Source organism: Polypterus senegalus, chromosome 16 (assembly GCF_016835505.1).
Source record: "Polypterus senegalus isolate Bchr_013 chromosome 16, ASM1683550v1, whole genome shotgun sequence".
Classification (NCBI taxonomy): domain Eukaryota; kingdom Metazoa; phylum Chordata; class Cladistia; order Polypteriformes; family Polypteridae; genus Polypterus; species Polypterus senegalus.
Window position 1 is genome coordinate 86,201,246 of NC_053169.1, and position 20,392 is coordinate 86,221,637.

Below are 20,392 nucleotides of genomic sequence, written 5' to 3' on the forward strand. Positions count from 1 at the left end.
TAATTAGTGACCTGCTTGTGCAGCTAATTTAACTTCTTTTGAATTCCTTTTAATTGACTTGCTCTTGAAGATTCAGACCCCTCCATTGTTTTTTTTTTTTCCTTAATTAGCAGCCAAACAAGAATGAGATACAAAAGGAGCCAAAGCATGACCAGCAAACGGTGTCCATCATACAATATCTGAAACTAAAGAAAGGTGAAGGTCTCAGGAATGTTGATCTGCTCAGGTCCACAAAACATTTGAACAGAGCTCTTAGGAAAGAGACCATCAACAATTTCGGAAATGTCTGCCAATGCACAACGGGAGCAGCAACAAGCCATGGAATTAAAGAACGGGATTAATGGGATTAAGCAACTGGTTGGAGTTTGAGGCCCTGACTTAGCTGGTCTTCTGTTGGCTCCCTCACTTCACATTTTATTTCTGTTTAAGGAAAGAAATGAAGCAATTCAGAGGAGCGATGAAGAAATTCAGGGGAACAAATCTTAAAAAATAAGTCAATTAAAATGAAAGGAAAAGGAGTTACCGTATTTACGCGTGTACCATACACACATTTTTTCCCGAAAATTAGCTTTAGAAAAACAGGTGCACGTCATACACGAGGAAATGTAATTCTGTTAAGATTACTTCTTCTGCTTGGGCTCACTCGCTCGCTCTCTCTCTCTCTTGCTCACTTGCTCGCACACTCGCTCTCTTGCTCACACACTCTCACGCTCTCTCTCTCGCTTGCTTGTGCTCTCGCGCTCTCTCTCTAAACGCTTCCTATACAATCACAACGTACATCGTACTCGGGGCAAAACGATTTCCCTGATTTTCTTTGTAAAAACAAGGGTGCACGTCTTACACGAGAGCACGTGGTACACAAGTAAATACGGTAATTAGCAGCAAAAAACAGGTCACTAATTAAGAAAAGGGTTCCTCCAGGACTGGAGTTTGAGACCCCTGATTTACACTCAATAACCCATAATGACCAAGTGAAGATGTGCTTTCAGAAAGGTTTGCAAATGTATTAAAAATCAAAAACTGAAATCCCTCGTTTGTCGGCCCCATTGCTGTGGCACTCAGTTGTGCTCAGGTGTCTCCCGTTTGCATTGGTGGTCCTTAAGATGGTTCTAGAACTTGACTGGAGTCCACCTGTGGCAAACTGATTTGACTGGACATCGTTTAGAAAGGCACACACGTGTATGTGTATATGAGGTCCGTTAATTTACACTGCATGTCAGGACAAACAAAGGCAAGACGTCCTAGGATCTCTGTCTATGGACCTTCACAATCAAATTGTGGTACGGCGTACACAATTCTTTATCCAATAACCCATCCATCCATCCATTTTCTAACCCGCTGAATCCGAACACAGGGTCACGGGGGTCTGCTGGAGCCAATCCTAGCCAACACAGGGCACAATGCAGGAACCAATCCTGGGCAGGGTGCCAACCCACAGCAGTATCCAATAACCGAGAACGACAAAGTGAAAAAGTGTTTTCAGAAAGGTTTGCAAATTTCATAAACTGGAATCTCTCATTCATGAAAGTATGCAGACCTTCAATTTAGCACTTTTGTGGAAGTTCTTTTGATAGTTGTTACATCTTTGAGTCTTCCAGTGCAAGTCTCCACAAGCTTTAGAATGCCTGGATTTGGGTAGTTCATCCCAATTTTCTTGGCAGATCCTCTCAAGGTCTGTTAGATCGGATGGGTTTCATATTTTTCTGACAAGTTGTTCTCATTTAATTTGGGTGAATCATCATCTTCATGCACTCAACTAAAATATGGGATCCCACAAGGTTCTTGGGCCAATTCTGTTTTCGTCATACATGCCTCCTCTGGGCTGGATTTTTTCCACAGCTTTGCGGATGATACCCAAATTTATGTGCTGCTTAGAAGCAACTCTCTGGGGTCTCTTTTGGCTTGCTTGGATGATGTAAAGAGCTGGATGTTGTTAAATTTTCTCGACTGAGATTGTATGGTTTAGTCCATCCAGTGTGTCTGTCTCTAACCTAACCCCTCTAGCGAAACACTGCAAGACATCTCCAAAATGTCGACAATAGTCTTAAACTGGATAAGTAGCTATGTGTGACAGATGGCCGGGGCCCATACCTGGCTGGGATGCCCTTTTACCACATCTGCCAGGGTGACAAGGGTGGGAAGCCCAGTATCACCCAGTGGATGCTAGATGGCAGCCTCCCTGGGTTGTAGCGGTGCCTCGGACTCCCCCGGGGCTTCATGGGGGTTTCCGCAGGCGCCGCCAGGGGGTGCTGCAGCAGGAGCTGCTGGCCCCTTTTGGGCACTGGTTTCACCTTACCTGGATGTGCAGCCGGATGTCGCCAATCAAGCACCTGGAGCACTTCCAGGTACCCAATAAAAGGGAGCCAGCGACCACCACTCAGCTACCAGAGTCAGGTGGAAGGAGGACAAAGCTTGCTGAGGAGGAGGAGGAGTGGTGGTGGAAGAGAGAAGAAGAGTGTGTGGGACTGTGTTGTGGCTGGAGGGATTACGGGGAAGACGTGCCCTCCAGCTGAAGAAAAATAAACAGTTTATTGGTTTTACATGTGCCTCCGTGTCAATCTGTGTCGGGTCGAGCGCAATATATAGCACCTTTTCTTACACGTTATAGGAAGCTGTTTTTTCAATAATTTCAATAACCAAGCCTTTTCTTTGTTGTGCTGATTTGTGCTCTTGTTTCGTCCCACCTTGACTACTGTAATTCATTGTACAGTGGTGTCGGTCAATCTCTTCTCTCTATGCCTGCAGTTGTTCTAACACTCTGCTGCGAGTCTCTGCGTCACATAAGCGCGAGCAAAACTCTCCTATTTTGGCTTCACTCCGTCGGCTTCTCGTCAGTCTTAGAATTGATTTTAAAATTTTATTGCCTACTTTTAAATGCTTAAACGGTGTGGCCCCGGCCTATCTGTCTCACCTCATGTCTTTTATACCCCCTTCTCGATCCCTGAGATGGCCTAACAAGTTGCTGCTGTCTTTACCACGGTCAAGGCGAAAGAAACGGGAGGCATCGAGTTTTTGGGGTGACTGGTCCTCCGGTCTTGAACCGCCTACCGCTTCAGATAAGAGCAACTGTCCATTTTTAAATCCTTGCTGAAAACACATTTTTTCTCTTTGGCTTTTTGCCGCTCATGAAGTGGTTTTTTTTACGTGTTGCAGATTATTTGTGAATTGCTTTTTGTTTTTCGGAAACTTTTTGAAGTTTATTTAATAATCTTTGATTTTAATTTCCTACTATCGTGAACAGCACTTCTGTGGCCTTAAGTGTGCTCTGTAAATAAATTTTGACTTGGGAAGTGTCGCTAAAGTGCCATCTTCACATCTCACCACAGATGTTATTTAGGCTTGGCTGGGCCGCTCGAGCATAGTCAGAGACTTGTCCTTTAGCCACTCCACCATTATCTGGGCCGTATGCTTCAGGGCATTGTCATGATGACAGGTGAAATGTCGCCCATGTCTGAGCTCACATAGACTCTGGAGAAGGTTGTTTTTCAAGGGTCTCTCTGTGCCTTCATCCTCCTCTCAATTTGGACTCCTTGACCCCGTTGTTAGGAAGCATCCCCCCTATATAGTATGATGCTGCCATCACCATACTTCACCGTGTGGATGGTATTAGGCAGAAGATGAGCAGTGCCTGGCCTTCATTGGACAAAGTACTTTGAGTTCTGCCCAAAGGGTTTTCGTTTTTGTCTAATCAGACCAGAGAATCTTCCTCTTTATGCTCTCAGAGTCCTTTCAATTCCTTTTACACCGGAGTGTCTGCCGTCTAGCCACTCTCCCATAAACACCTGGCTGATGTAGTGTTGTTGGGATGTTCACCCTTCCAACAGATTTTCCCGTCTCAACAGAGAACTTATGAAGTTGGGCGTTTGGACATCTCCCTGACCAAGGTCCTTTTCACCCAGCTAGTCAGTGTGGCCAGATGGCAAACTCTGAGAAGAATCCTGGTGGTCCCAAACTTCTTTCATTTCACAATTATTGAGACCACTGTGCTCCTGGGGGCACTTAAAGTTTTAGAAGTGCTTGTATAGCCTTGCCCTGATCTAAGCCTCGCCACAGATTGAAATGGTCTACAGCACGTTCATTTGACTTCTTGGCTTGGTGTTTGTTCCAACATGCAGTGTGGCATTGTGGGACCTTGAATACACAAGTGTGTGCCTTTCTAACCGGTGACCAATCGATTCAGTTAGACACAGGTGGACTCCAATCAAATTCCAGACACACCTCAAGAGTCATTAAAGCAAACGGGAGACCCCTGACCACAATTTGGAGTGTCACAGCAAAGAGTCTAAATCATGGGTGTCGAAATCGGGTTCTGGTGGGCCGCAGCGGCTGCAGGTTTTCATTCTAACCATCTTCTTAATTAGTCACCATTTTTTGCTGTTAATTAACTTCTTTTTCCTTAATTTTAATTAACTTGACTCAGGCCCCGTTGCTGTTTCTTTTTCCTCAGTTTAGCGGCCAAACAATAATGAGACACAAAACAAGCCGCCACGTGGTCAGCTCACCTGTGCCCATCACACAATATCTGAAAATGAAGATAGGTGTAGGTCTCAATTTACCAAAACATTTTGATGGTTTTCTTGCGGGAAAAAATAGAAAATCAGCAGTTTTGAAAATGTCTGCTTTAGCAGAATGAGAGCAGCAACAAGCCATGGAATTAAGTAACGAGTTTAATTAACAGTAAGAATCGGCTTCTTGCTTGTTCTCTGCATACTGTGTTCACAGTCAGTTCACGTGAGCCGCTCGGAGTTCATGCATCGAAGGTTCTCAGCTGTGCTATCTCGTGCGATCTTGCGATGTCCACGGCTTTATTTAATGTTAGCTCAGACCCGGCACTTAAAAGTTTCTCTCGCACTTTCGCTGAGTTTGTGCCAAACACCACCCTGACCATCTTATCCTCATTTGCATAAGCACAGTCCTTCAGAAGCAATTTTAACTCTGTTACAAAGTGATCAAAAGTCTCGTTTATACCCTGCGTCTTCTCACTAAACTTGTATCTCGCGAGGCATACAACTACGTGGGAGGCGTGGTGATGGGTGACACAACTCCGCCTCACACGGCGACCGAGCTGCAGGCTATGGCCGTATATATGTACGTAAGTAGGATTCAGTTATGACCATTACGCATAGAATTTCGAAATGAAACCTGCCTAACTTTTGTAAGTAAGCTGTAAGAAATGAGCCTGCCAAATTTCAGCCTTCTACCTACACTGGAAGTTGGACCCTAAGCCTAAAAGTGTAACAATTTTGTGCAACGATTTTATGTGACCTTTTTATGTCATGTGACACTCTTTTATATCAGCAGCAAGCCGATCGAGCAAAGAGGAGGTGGGAAAAAAAAAAAAAAAATATTTGTTTCCCATTGTATCACCGTTTAAAGGGGGTTTCGGAAGATTGACCGCATTCATCCCTCCTCTTCACAACGCAAGCGGCAGAGACGTGAAGTGACTGGCAAGCAAGCGAGCAGGGAGAACCCCCTAGTACTTCTATAAATGCAAGATTTCAGTTTTGGTTTATTAATAAACTAGGATGCTCCGCCCCCTGCTCGCTTCACTCTCCCACCCCCGTGTTTGGTTTACCGGATTTACAATTTAAACAGATTGTTAGTTTCATGGGAATTGTTACATATGCATTATTTTCACTTTTATTTTAAAACTTTTGTAAAAATAATAATTGTCCTTTATTTCTGGCCCCGGGTGTGGTTAAATCTTTCTCGCAGGACATATAGCGCTGCTCGTGTTGTGCAGGAGGGGGCGGCTGAACGCGTGTTAAGGAGAAGCGGTCGGCTCATCTGCTGGCTTGCTGCTGCGGATGAGCTGCGTGTCCATCATTTCAAAGCCTGCACAGCAGCTGTCCTTTTGCCACTTCGTGTTTCTGCCGCTCGCGTTGTTGGGTGGGGGCTGAACGCACGCTAAGGAGAAGCGGTCAGATCATCTGCTGGCTTGCTGCTGCTGGCGAGCTGCGTGTTCTGCTTGTCTATCGTCGGTTGTTTTAAGAACAGGGAGCACATGAAGTGTGTCTACCAAAAGCATTCCAACAACTGCTAGGTTAGATGTCCGTGAACTTGTTTTAAATGTTGTCTCACCGCTTGGTTTTGCAGGACGTCAAATTGTCTTCCGAGAAGATCACGTCTCGTCTCCCTAGTCTCCTCTTTTTTTTATAATAAAGAGATATATAATTATTAATATATATTATATATCAAGTTATTATTGTATATTATTAAGTGTTATCAAGTCACGTTATCATGCGTGGGAAATGCTTTTATTCAAAGACACTTACCAGATCAACTTCTGACACAGATATTTATACTGTGGTGCACACACATGGTTAAGTGGCTGCTCGGGGTCACACAGCAAGTCATCGGTGGGCGACTTGTGAGATTTAAAGTCCAATGCCTTAATCTCTATTAATAATTCAGATTTAGTATCAAAGGGTGCTTGGACATATTCTGGCAGCATCATGTGCAAGGTAGGTTGCTGGGCACACTTGCAGTGACACCTATGTGCCATCTGCCAATCAATCTGACCTGTGCGTTTTTTAGGTATGGGAGGAAAACCCAGTGGGAGAGCGTTGTATAACAGCGGCCCAACATGTCGACCAAATCATTTCAAGTCAAATCCAAACGTAATAATTAATCCTTGGCACAAAAGTTAAGCCAAGCAAAAGCCGCAATCCCCTTAACAAATCAGCAATCCAAGGACATGCGCTCCGGTCAAATGGCAGATCTGGGGGGGCTGCATGCGCGTCGGCGGGTCTCGTTTTTAGCTGGCTCTCCCACTGCTGCTGCTCCTCACTTCCCTGAAGCGGACCCTGCGGGTTATGAAGATGAATGGCTGGACAGATGTAATACAAATGGCGGCAAGTTAGTGACAAAGAGCAGATACATTTTTAATAAGGCTCATTCTCCTCGGACAGCTAAATGCTGTTATTTATTTATGAGTGAAGGCCTGCCGAGCAGAGCGCCTGGAGATCAGAATAAAGGAAGGCAGGAAGTAGACGGCTGGTAAATCTCCTTTTCTTGTAGCCATTATTCCTTTTCTTCTTTTTCTAATGTGATCGATTTTGCTGTTGTAGTTTAACGTAAATTAACCTTTTTGGAGTTGTGGCTGACATGTCACAAAGCATTGCAAAACTGTACTTACTTTGAAATATTTCTGGGACAGTTTTGCTTCCTTGAGAAATAAATGAACTGCTTGGTTCATTTATTGAACCTGCTTAGGGGGTCCTTGGGGATAGCATGAGGACCAAAGCAGCAGACCTGGTCAGAGTGCTAATCCACTGCAGCCCCCATCCCCGCTCCCACTCAAAGTCAGCCAGTTTGGAGTGGCCTGTTAATAAAGGCTGCACGCCTTTGTGACGGGCGAGAGGAAACTGGAGCAACGAGAAGAACACGAGAAGAACGGGCAAACGGCCCACCAAGAGTCCCCAAATCATCCTGAAGCGCCTGTCTTCATCCTGGACAGCACAGTCATTGATTCACGTTTCCTTTCTTGTGAGAAATACAGAAGCTGGGATTCCTACCACACAATTCCTGTACATGCAGAGATCCTCCTTAGCTTTGGAGTTCTGACTAAATCCCAGTAGGTGTAATTCTTGGATTTTTCCTCCAGTTTCACAACTGTAGCCAGCATCTAAAAAACAGCAAGTGGACAGAGTTGTTTATAGTGCGCAATCTGTGAGCACAAGAACTTCAAATGAAATCATTTGCTACAAGCGTAACATGGCTGCTGTGTCTTCATCCATCCATTATCCAACCCGCTATATCCTAATTACAGGGTCACAGGGGTCTGCTGGAGCCAATCCCAGCCAACACAGGGCGCAAGGCAGGAAACAAACCCCAGGCAGGGCGCCAGCCCACCGCAGGGCACACACACACACACACACCAAGCACACACTAGGGACCATCACCAATGCACCTAACCTGCATGTCTTTGGACTGTGGGAGGAAACCAATGGGGAGAACATGCAAACTCCACGCAGGGAGGACCCGGGAAGTGAACCCGGGTCTCCTAACTGTGGGGCAGCAGCACTACCCACTGCGCCACCATGCCACCCGCTGCTGAGTCTTGACAGAGATTTTCAATTTCAAAACTTTTGAAGGTGTTATCAGTTACCTGTGCTCCCAGCCAGGGCCGTCTTAACGTCTGGGCATAGTGGGCACTGGCCTGGACCCCCGGGAGCATAAGGGCCCACAATGTTTCTGTTTTGCTATCAAAACAGGGGGGCCCAGTGCACTACTTTGCCCAGGGGCCTATGATGGTAGTAAAATGGCCCACTGCCCCATTTAAACCTTTTTCATTTAAAATATTACAAAGTGATTTACAATAGGCTGCTATTGTGTAACAGCTCCCCCTAGTGACTACAACACATATAGCTTCTTAGCTTGCAGTCTATTGATCCACAACTCATAGGGTCCTTATTGTCACATGTACAGGGTACAGTGAATCCTTCCTTGCACGTGCTAATCAACACGCAGCATGCTGTCAATCTCTGGCTCCTTGATCTGTGTGTGTTTTTATAAATAAAATAAATGGAGGGTCAAACCCAATCTGCCCCCAGTTCTCATTTACGGTGAAGGTGTGGAGATGGTGAGGACATATAAGCACCTCAGGGTGCATCTGAATGACAGGCTTGATAGGAATACCAACACAGAGACAAGAAGGCTCAGAGTCGCCTCCGTTTCCTGAGGAGCTTGAGGTTGTTTGGTGTATGCAGGCCACTCTTACATGTTTTCTGCCAGTCTGTGGTGGCCAATGCCATCTTCTATGTGGTGCTGGGGAAATGACATTAGTGCAGGTGATGGCAACAGACTAAACAAACTCATTTAAAAGGCTTAGGAGTCTGGCAGGACTCACTGGAGGAAGTGGTGCAACAGAACAGGCCACTCAGGAAGAAGCCGACGACTCTTACCCCCCGTGTGAGGTCTTAGCTAAACGGAGGAGCACCTTCAGTTACACACTAAGACCACTGCATTGCTTCACCCCACGACCAAGGTGGTCTTGTTCCCTGGGTGCTGCCTGATACTGAGCTGGTGAAGCAGAGAGACAATGAGGCTGTGTGTGACAAACTGTGCCAGTGACTGACATCCTGCACTGTGACATGGTAACTGGTGAGTATGCGCAAATCTACTGACTTTACGCTACACTTTAATGCCTACACTTTAATTTACGTAGAGATAATTCTTGTTATATGTGTTGTTGTACCTTGTTAGCATACTTACGTTTATCATAATTCCTGTTATACCTGTATGTAAGTCTGTCTAGGCCAGGACGCCTCCACGCTGGGAAGACCAGGGGAGCAAGCATGGATGGAGCGTTACCTCTCTTGGGATGCTAGATGGTAAACCCCCTGGGTTATAGTGGTGTGTCGGACTCCCGCAGGGCTTCGTGGCAGTTGGAGTTCGATAGCCTTGTAGGGATCTGCAGGCGCTGTCAGGGGGTGCTGCAGAAACAGTTGCTGAGTCTTTATGGGCAGTTCTTCTGCCAGACCTGGAAGTGCTGCCGGAAATGCGTAAGCAAACACCTGGAGCACTTCTGGGTGAACTATAAAGTATAAGGGACCAGCAGACACCACTAGGGGAGCCAGAGTTGGGAGGAGGGAAACAAAGCTTGATGGAGAGGAGTAGAGGAGAAAGAAAGAGAGAAGAAGAAGTATTGGTTTGGTGGTGCTCATTGGGACTGTGTTGTGTCTGTGTGAACAGGGAAGGCATTACCAACAGGCGAAGAGAAATAAAACATTTTGTTTATTTTATATGTGTGCCTGTGTCGGGTTAGGCGTTTATATAGCGCCTTTTTGTTACACTATCTATCTATTATAAAGTGCATTTTCTATCTGTCCATTTATCATATAGTGCCTTGCAGTTCTATCTATCTATCTATCTATCTATCTATCTATCTATCTATCTATCTATCTATCTATCTATCTATCTATCTATCTATCGTCACAGATGTCCGGGGACACTGCCTGGCCAGGACGCCTGGATTGTCCCCGACTTGGGCAATACTTCTCCTCAGCCACGAGAGGGCAGCCGCCCGGGTCTATTTGGGGGCCCCAAGGACGGAGCTGGGACGCTCGTGAGAGGACGTGGCCACCACCAGGGGGCGCCCGGACAGTGAGGGAATCCTGGATGGCAGCACTTCCGCCACACCAGGAAGTGCTGCTGGAAATAATTTCATGAAGACCCTGAGTGCTTCCAGGTGCTTTCCTGACACTTCCGCCACACCAGGTAGTGACATCAGGGAGAGCACCTGGGGGTCATCCGGGTCATAATAAAAGGGTCCGCCTCCTTCCAGTAGACGAGCCAGAGTTGAGAGGAAGGGACGAAGCTTGTGAGGAGGAGAGAGGAGGTCAAAAGAGAGAGAGAAAGAGAAAGAAGAAGACAGTGGAGAGAATTGGTGCTTGAGGACATTGTGGAAAGATTTAAAATAAAAAGAAGTGTGTTTTGGACATCCTGGTGTCGGTCTGTCTGTGTCTGGGGGTACGCTTTCCACACTATCTATCTATCTATCTATCTATCTATCTATCTATCTATCTATCTATCTATCTATCTATCTATCTATCTATCTATCTATCTATCTATCTATCTATCTATCTATCTATCTATCTATCTATCTATCTATCTATCTATCTATCTATCTATTGTAAGTGCCCAAGAGGAAGAACAAGCATCCTAGCTGGGATGGAGGATAATTTCTGACAAGAGGCCAGAATGGAAGGACAGGTGAGCCTGCTGGCTGGATGAGGAACCCACTTCTTGCCCGCCTGGAGTAATATAATTGATGGAACAGTATAAGCCAGAGGCCAGGAGCAGTTCCATCCCCCAAACGACAGGTGGCAGTGGTCCTCCCATGGCGTCCCAGTTTGGACACCCACAGGTTTACACGGGAATTGGAATCCAGAAGTGCAATCCTGGGTGCCATTAGAGGGTCCTGTTGAGGGAGGATCTCCCTGGTTTCTGTGTGACCCAAAAGTGCTTCCAAGATGGCACCCTGTAGCACCGGAAGGATTTCCAGGTCTGGCTAAAAATGAGCCCTTCCACCTAACATCAGGGAGTCCGGAGGCAGCAAGTGACACACTTGGAGGATGGAAGGAGGAGGACATTGTCAGGATGGTGAATTGCATGTTGATCTTTGCGCAGGTGTTAATTGAAAAGGTGTGGTGGAGAAATAATTCCTTTTTATTTAAACTCTGAATCATGTTGGGCATTACTGTGTCTGTGGTATGAGGGCTCAGTGGCGCCTCCTTGTGGTTACGCTATCTATCTAAAGGTTGCATTTATAAGGATCTTTAAGCATTTTGTTCACATTCTGATCATTTACGTAAGAAATATTGTTATGCACAGCAAGTTAGAAAAACACCCCAATGTGTATTTATAAAATTTATCAGGAAATGCGGAAGTGTCATGGAAAGGAGGACAGAGGTTTTGAAGTAAACTAGTAATCCTCACTGGTCCTGGCCCACTGACAAGGTCCAGTCCATTAAGAACAATCTTAGATGCCCCCCATGGTGAGCTTGACAGGCATGAATGCAACACGAGACTGGACCCTGCACACCACAGCACGTGCCTCCCTAACATGAGCCTTTCCAGAGTCTACCCAGGATTAGTTCAGTCATCCTCCGCCCTCAGCCACATACAACGGGGAAAGTAGGGACTGAACGCGTCGACGTTTATCTCAGTTAATATATTTTTAATGGGGCTATCAACATGAAGATTTTCACCAGATGTCGGTAGCAACCCAAGTAATCCACACATACAAAGAGATCAAACCAAATAAGCTCGTAAATTCTGTGTAATAAAGTGGAATGACACAGGGAAGAAGTACATTTTATGTCAATAGCCCCATTAGAAGCGTATTTACTGAGAAAAACGTTAACGCGCTCAATACTTACTTTCCCCGCTGTATATCTCAGCCAGTCATGTGACTGGGGTTCAAATTCATGTTTTAATTTTTTTTTTATGTATTCATTTTATTTATTTATTCTTTTTTGCTATTGATTGTGTTTATGTTTCAATGCCACATGATATACAGGCTCCATGTATGCTGTCGTCAGGACCCACTGTCCACCTATAAATCTGGAGGGTCTCCCACAGTTCCTGGCCATCCACAGTGAATGTGCTGTGGACTTGGTGAGTTTGTGCATCTTTTGCTGTGCTTTGTGCTTTTTTGTAAAACTCTGGATGTTTTTCAGTCGGCTGTTCTGTGTTTTGGCCTTGCTGTTGGAATCTAATTTGGGACGTGTTTGCTTGGGATTGCCTGGGTGTTACAGAGAGTTCCATTTTGTCTTTTGTGCCTTTGGGCATTTTATGAAGATCCTCTGGAGCCCTTTTTGTATATCTTGGGAATGTTTGGCAGGATTTGCCCCTTTAGTTGGCATTTTTAGAAGTGCATATTCGGGGTGATACCCCCTTGAAACACGAGAGGGCAAACCCAGTGGCGTAGCTAGGGGTGGGCAGAGGGGACAGTCTGCCCCGGGCAGCACATTTTTGGGGGTGGCATTATTGGCCAAAAAGCTCAGTACAAGCCGTGTATAAGCAGTAGGGTTCAGAAAAATATCACTCATGAATGAAAAAAGTAAAATTCTCTGATTTTTATCCACAATTGCTTTAAAAATAATTTTCAGACTATCCTTCTGCGACGGTCTCAGACACAGCAGCGGAAATTTATGAGGAAACGACAAAAATAAACATAAAAATTACACCGATAATAATTTCTAGGGAGTTAAACAATTTATAATTTCGTTTCGTTATCAATCAGAATGTGTTCTTGCTCTGCGCAGAAAACATCCCCACCTATCACTTGTTGTACACGACACTGGTTCTGGTTTTCGCAGCGTAATTATATTGAACTAATAATTAGAAGACGTCTTATCAGTGCGTCAGAATTATTGCTGTTTCTCTATATATGAATAAATCTATGCAAAATGTATCTTAATATTTCTCTATACGTCATTTTAATTTTCTATTTAAATAGGTTAACATATTCAGATGTTTTGGAGGGCGGTAAATTGAAGCCCCGTCCCGCACCGAGCGGCACGAACTCGAGCTACGCCACTGATTTGGAGCTTAGAAGTTGGACCCTGCTGGGGCCCGTGGCCTCCACCAGGGGACGCCTGGACAGTTCCAGAGCCCTGGCATGCAGCACTTCTGCTGGAAGAGGATCTGAGAGCACCTGGAGCACTTCCGGGTGCCCTATTAAAGTGGCCGCCTCACTCCATTCGAGGAGCCAGAGTCGGGAGGAGGAGGGCAAAGCTTGCTAGGAGATGAGTGGAGGTGACGGAGATGGAGAGGAGGAAGAAGGGACTGAGCACTACGGCTGTGAATAATTGTGTACTGTGCTCTGAAGTGGGGAGCGGGAAATTGAGCTGCCCCGTGAAGAAATAAACCGTGTGTCTCTGTGCCTGTCTGGGTCCGGGTTTGGGGTAGCTGAACGGCCCTGCTATACCACAATAGTTTCATGCTTTGGGACTCCTAGTTCATGACAGCATTGTGGTTTTGCCCTCGACCACACTGGGCACTGTTCTTAAATTGCTGGACCAATATGTGACAGCATGTTCTGCGTTGGACTGAAGTCCTAAAGGTTGTTCTCAGCCTTTTGCTCGATGCTGCCATGATTGTTTCGTAAGGAGGCTTCCAAAACAGGTAGAAGGATCGACACCCTCACTGTCATAAATGTACAAAAACTATATCCAGATATCTCTACATGACATGACTTCTTTTTCTACATATAAGATCTACCGTATATGAATTATGTATGCATTACCTCAGGAGTTATTCTGGATCTGAAATTCTTCCCCTTGTTGACTTGTGTACATTTTATGAGGCATTTGTGGGCCTCGTTCATCTTGCCATTCACCAGGTACCATCTTCCGGATTCAGGAATCCAGCTGTTAAAATAAGTGGAGAACATATTCAGTGACTACGGTTTCTTTGCTGTTCCTCATTGTCCTAAACTGTACTCCTGTGTCTAGTTAGACAGTGCCAAGGAGCTCTTGAATTTATTGCTCGTGAACAATTAAACACAAGTAAGGTCTGTAAATGTTGGATGTCTAGGGTGTTGACTCCAGAACTGAATCGGTGTTCTAGGGAGAGTCCTGACCTAATGAGTTTGAACTCGGAGAACCGTAAGAAGTTTTTCGTAACTCTGGATGAAATGTGGATACAACACATGGCCCAGAGTCTAAACAGCAACTGAAGCAATGGGAGCAAACAAAGAAGAACATCAGGGTCCAAAGCCAGTATTAGGGAGATCACATGCAAACGTTTTTATGATAGCGAGGGTGCAGTCCATACTGATTACATGCCTTGGAAGGCACCCATAACTGGATTAGTTTTATGCTCATTTCTGTTGTTGCTTGTGGTAGCTGATTTTGAAAAATTTTGGAGAAAATCAGTCAACCATACACCTTTCAATTTCACAAACAGTGTCCCCCATTTACATTGCATGGGCTGCAAAACTTGCTCTTTGAAATTGTGGATTTAATGAAATGCTGCATTCAACCTGTTCTCCAGATTGGGCCCCACGTTATTAATACATCTGAAGGGGGACATGCTGTGATAATGATGAAGTCTCCCGGAAAGCTACTATGGAGCGGACGGTCAAGTAAGGCGGACTGTTTTATTTGAATGGCATGGAAGAGTTCCATGAATGTTCACAGAGACCATGTTGAAAAATAAGGTTCATGTGTTTTTTTTTTTTTTTATCTCGGTGGCATTTTTATTAACCCTGTGTGTCTCTTAGACGCGGAGTACTTTGTAAAGACGGTTAAGCCTGAGTGTCTCTCGGGCTCAAGTATCTCACGATAAGCCCGAATAATGCCCAGGACAGTATTCTGTTGCCCCTCGTGTTTAAAATGACTATATACTGCTACAGTTTTTTTTATGGTAACTCATCAATATTCATGAATGGGGTGGAGCCTTCACCCAAAAAACACAATGGCATGTTGTCATGCTTCAGTCAGCATTTTCCCTCTGGCTGGGGTCGTGTCTTGGATCTCTTTTGTCTAATTTTATTTCAGTTATTTTATTTATTATTTACGAGGGGGTACCCAAAAATAACCGGAATCTGTACCTGGTGCAAAATCTAGACTTAGTTGCGAATTTTGCCGCTAGTTGTAACGTAAGTACGCCAAGTGGCGTTGCTCTGTATTGTTCATATGCCATTCCGTGTCAGTTTTTCTTGGTGCTTATTAAACATGTTCTGCGATTTTTGTGATGGGTGATTATAAAGAACAGCGAGTCTGCGTTTTAAATTTTATTTTCTCTTAGGGAAAGCAGCTGCTGAAACTGTAGTGATGCTTGAAACTGCTTTTAAAGAGGGAGCTTTAAGTTGAAAACACAGGCCTGCGAGTGGTTTCCGCGTTTCAAACAAGGGGAAATGTCACTCAATCTTTGCTCCGTGCGACTTTTTCTTGTTCCCACAGATGACAAAAAGAACTCAAAGTAAAGCATTTTTGTACTGTGGAGGAAGTCAAAGAAAAATCGCTGCAGGTATTAAACAACGTTCCTCTTCAGGGATACAAAAATGTTTCCACCAGTGGGAAAACTGTTGGGACAAGTGCATTCATTCACATGAAGAGAGCACTTTGAAGGAGACTAAAGTTTGATTAACAATTTTTTTTTTCTCAATTCCGGTTATTTTTAGGTTACCCCCCCCCGTATGTTTTTGTTTGTAAGTTATGTCCTTTGTGCTTTGTGGGTGGGGCCACCTGCCCATCACTGCCAGGAATGGCCCTCCAGCCTATATAAGGGGTGGCCTCCCATAGTTCCTGGTGGTTCACTGAACGCACTGAGAGTGGAGTGTTTTCTTGTGTTTCTGTGCTTTTCCTATTGCTTTGTGATTTTCTTGGATTTTTGAACCCTTGCTCTGTTTTCAACCTTGCCTCTGGATTTCGTATTGGGACTGTGTTTATTGATATTTTTGAACCTCTGCTCCATTTCATGACCACGATTTTTCCCAGTTGTACTGGGACTTGGTTCTCTGTGGATCACCTTGCCTATTCAGGCAAATCCTTGTGCATTTCAGAGCCTTTTGAAAATAAACCTTTTATATAAAATTGTCTGACCTTTGGGTTTCTAGTCAGGGTTTTCGGTGGTGTTTTCTCCTCCACTAGTGGGTAACTTTTAAAAGTATTTAGTACCTGTGCCTTCAGGACTCAAACATCTAAACAAGAAGCTGTAAAGCCAGTTTTAGAACAAACTGAAACTGAACCATCAAGCGATAGTGACGACAATGTGAACTGGTCACCAGACATTGACACGGATAGTGAAGCTGATGGTACAACTGAACCGCCATGATATGTCTGGTGATTTCAGTTGTGTAACGTTGCAGTATGTATGCGTCAAAAATGCAAAGAGATTGTGATGGAGTGCAAGGTACAGAAAGATATTAGCCTCCTAAGCTCTGTTCACAACGCAGCAATTGTCAATGTTCACGTCAGAGGAAATTTGGAAGTCACTAAGCCTTGTGCTATGGTAGCTTACAATGACACGACGAGTGGCGTCCACTACGTGGATGAGGCCCTCACATTCAATAGAAAAAAAAATATAAGAAAAGTACGTAAAGAACTGTGATGATAGTGAAACCGGCTATGTATTTGTGACTATTTTAAACCATATCACGTAAAGGACATGTACTAAATCTGCATCAGTGCACCAGTGGACACTCGACATACCTTTTTCTACTGTATTTATGTTCACATTTCGGTATTTACATGTTTCTGTTACACATAACATTTTTTGCTTTGCACCCAAATCATCATTAAATCATCGAAGCTTTAGATTCGTCCAAAATTTCAATGTCATATTTTCAATGGATCTTAAAGTTTTAGGGTCCCCTGATACCAATAACATCGATATCTCGATGATGGACGTGTGTGTCACAGTTTCTTGAGGACAGTCTTGAGCCAACACGGCTTAACAGAAAAATACGAAATTCGAAACTTGCCTATTATGAGATGAACATATGCTTATTAATTTTTGAGCCAAGAGAAAGAGGCACTCTAGAGGAACCCTCAAGTACCCTAATTCTGTAGTTAATTATGAATTCTTCTCATCAATTGCTATCGTAGTGACCTATTTTCTAATCAAAAAGATCAGCATCAGAGTGGTAAATAATTACTGAAATGTTAGTGAATCGTTGATCCCTAAGTCTACTGACTCCCACGTCTGAATTTTTTTCTTAGTGAAAAAAATTCACCGTTTTTGGTTCCGCGGGTAATCCTGACGCTGAGGCGTTTTTCTTCACTATTCATACATTCTCAAACCTGCTTAATCCATTTCAGGATTGTAGAAGTCTGCTTAATGTTAGGAGCTGTGCAAAAGAACCTTAGCAGCCAGGAGGCTTTTATACATATTAAACTCTGAAAATGCTGAAGTGTTGCTAACCGTTAGAGTACTTCAGTATCTTTGATAGATGACTTCATTTTAAGTCATTTTTACTTGTTCTCTAGATGGGTGATCTGATTCAAACAAGATATCATACTTCATAGTTTGCTAACTTGTAAATTATTCTTTACAATGAAATCCTCAAAATCAATAAAATATATATATATATATATATATTTTATATATAAAAAAAGTATTTTTGCATTCTTACCACCAAATGACACAGGCTATCAAAAGAGGAAACGTGACAGCCAAGAGAAGCCATCTCCAGTCTCGGATGAGGTAGGCAATTAGTGCTAGAAGAACACAACCAGTGGTCCAGGCCATACTGCCAAAGACACCAACCAGAGTTCTGTGTTTAATATCAACCCATTCAATACCTGAAAGACAGTTCAGAAGGACTGATACAAAGTATATCATCATGTCGTACACTACACAGTCAGCCATTCATTTGCGAAGCCTGCATTTCTGTTTCAGGGTGCTGACTGAGGAACGCAAAGCAGAAAGCAGTCCAAGATGGGGAGCCAGTTAATCACAGGGAGCACACACACACCCACATACACGCTCACTCTGTGCCTTACTGAACTACAGTCTGTACCCTGAAGGTGTTTTATCTCCTGGTTGGCCTGAAAGCACCTGGACATTCCCAGGGTGAGCTGAAGAACATTGTTGAAGGTTGGGTAGCTTCTCCTTCAGCCTGACGTGTTGCTACCATGGCCCTCATCAGGTGAAGTGAACTATGGACTCAAGAAGATGGCAGCAGTGACTCTATGCACGACTGCAATCAGATCATTTTGTGACTAGTTAAGAGTTCTAGAATGGCAATCTATCAATTCTAGAAAGTAAATGAGGTAGTCAATCCATCGTAATACATGACATCGAGAAGGATCTGAGCTGTCACCCTCTGCTACGTCTGAACTTTTCTTGTCACTGACTCAGGTCACCACTTCAGTTGAGGCATTTTCCTCACACACACCTTAGGTTTTTATTTAAGGGAATTATTATTGCACATAATATGTACTGCTTTTCCTTTATCTATTTTTACCATTACATGAAAAATGGTTGAATTGCCACGATGATTCAGAACAAAAAACATTAAAAACACATTAACATTATCAAAAAAAATTTAAAAAAATTAATAATTAACATTATCAAAAAACATTAAAGAAAAACACATTAAAACTATCAAACAAAAATTAATAACACTTTCACATTATCAAAAAAAAAAACCCATTAATAACACATTCACATTCTCCAGCCTACTTAAACCAGTTCAAGGTTGGACAGGCCAGAGCTTCGCCCGGCGGCATTGGTGGGCAAGGCAGGAAACAACCCTGGATGGGGCACGGGTCCATTGTATATACTGATACCATATATTATATTTGTGTTTAATAAACATAAACCAGTTACAGTATCTGCTGTAGTGTATACACAAATAATATCAAACTGTTTAAGATATTTTATGCAATAATACCCTGATTTAACTTTTGATACGCTAATTAGTGTCTGCGAATAGGCCATCCAGACAACCTAAAGCCTTAGGCCCGAGAAAAGAGAAGACACCAAACAAACGGGCCAACAAATAGATGATTACGTTTGCACTTTGGCTGCCTACCTTCCCTTTTTTCCAATTGGGTTTTTTTTATTAATGTGTTGCTGGAGGCCGCAGCATCGTTCAGAGCACAAGTGAGTTCTGCTTCAGTGTTTAATTATTTGTGGTTTCAAAAGCCAGAGAGAAGGCAGGAAGAGAGCTATTTTTGAAACGTTTCAACTCCAATTACTCTGCTTAGTAATATGTGACATGTACTCTACATACACTATATTGCCAAAAATACTGGGACCCCCCTCCAAATCATTGAATTCAGGTGTTCCAATCACTTCCATGGCCACAGGTGTATAAACTGTAGGCATGCAGATGGCTTCTGCAAGCATCTGCGAAAGAAGGAGTCACTCTCAGGAGCTCCGTGAATTCAAGCGTGGTACCGTGATAGGATGCCACCTGTGCAGGTAGTCCATTTGTGAAATTTCCTCACTACTGAATATTCCACGGTCAGCTGTTAGTGGTGTTATAACAAAGTGGAAGCAATTGGGAACAACAGCAATTCAGCCACGAAGTGTTAAGCCACGTGAGCGGAGACAGCGCATACTGAGGTGTGCAGAAGTCATCAACTTTCTGCAGGGTCAATAGCTACAGACCTCCAAAAGCTCAAGAACAGTGCGTAGAAAGAGAGAGCTTCATGGAATGGGTTTCCATGGCCGAGCAGCAGCATCCAAATCTTACATCACCAATTTCAATGCAAAGCGTTGGATGCAGTGGTGTAAAGCCCACCGCCGCTGGTCTCTAGAGCAGTGCCGATGTCTCCACTTGAGTGACGAATCACGCAATCTGATGGACGAGTCTGGCCAGGAGAACGGTACTTGCCTGACTGCATTGCGCCAAGTGTAAAGTTTGGTGGAGGGGGGATTATGATGTGGGGTTGTTTTTGGCCCCTTATTTCGAGTGACAGGAACTCTTAGTGCTTCAGTATACAAAGCCATTTTGGACAATTCCATGCTTATGTGGGAACAGTTTGGGGATGGCAACATGACTGCACACACACCAGTGCACAAAGCAAGATCTATAAAGAAATGGATGATCGAGTTTGGTGTGGAGGAACTTGACTGACATACACAGAGCCCTGACCTCAACCTGACAGAACACCTTTGGGATGAATTTGGAGTGGAGACTGAGCGAGCCAGGCCTTCTCTGGTCCAACATCAGTGCCTGACCTCACAAATGCTCTCCTGGAAGAATCGTCAAAAATTCCCATAAACACACTCCTACAACTTGTGGCAAGCCTTCCCGGAAGAGTTGAAACTGGTATAGCTGCAAAGGGTGGGCCAACATCAATTTTAAAGTCAACACTTTTGGCAATGTAGTGTATTTCTACCACTGCTTCTAACAGGCCTAATCTACGTTATGGAGAGTCCGTTGATCATCTTCATAAGGAATTAATCCAAGCATATCATAGTC

At 44.0% G+C, this 20,392-nt stretch overlaps 1 protein-coding gene across 2 annotated transcripts in view; it reads right to left on the minus strand.

Moving 5' to 3' along the window:
• Positions 1-20,392, minus strand: part of LOC120516891 (solute carrier family 22 member 7-like) — a 56,942-nt gene that overhangs the window by 14,035 nt on the left and 22,515 nt on the right. For both annotated transcript variants that reach the window (XM_039738890.1, XM_039738891.1), the window contains exons 4-6: positions 17,591-17,759; positions 13,757-13,880; positions 7,518-7,627 (exon numbers count right to left, since the gene is read on the minus strand). In XM_039738890.1, coding sequence (XP_039594824.1) covers positions 7,518-7,627; positions 13,757-13,880; positions 17,591-17,759 — 403 coding nt within the window. The remainder of the gene's footprint in view (positions 1-7,517; positions 7,628-13,756; positions 13,881-17,590; positions 17,760-20,392) is intronic.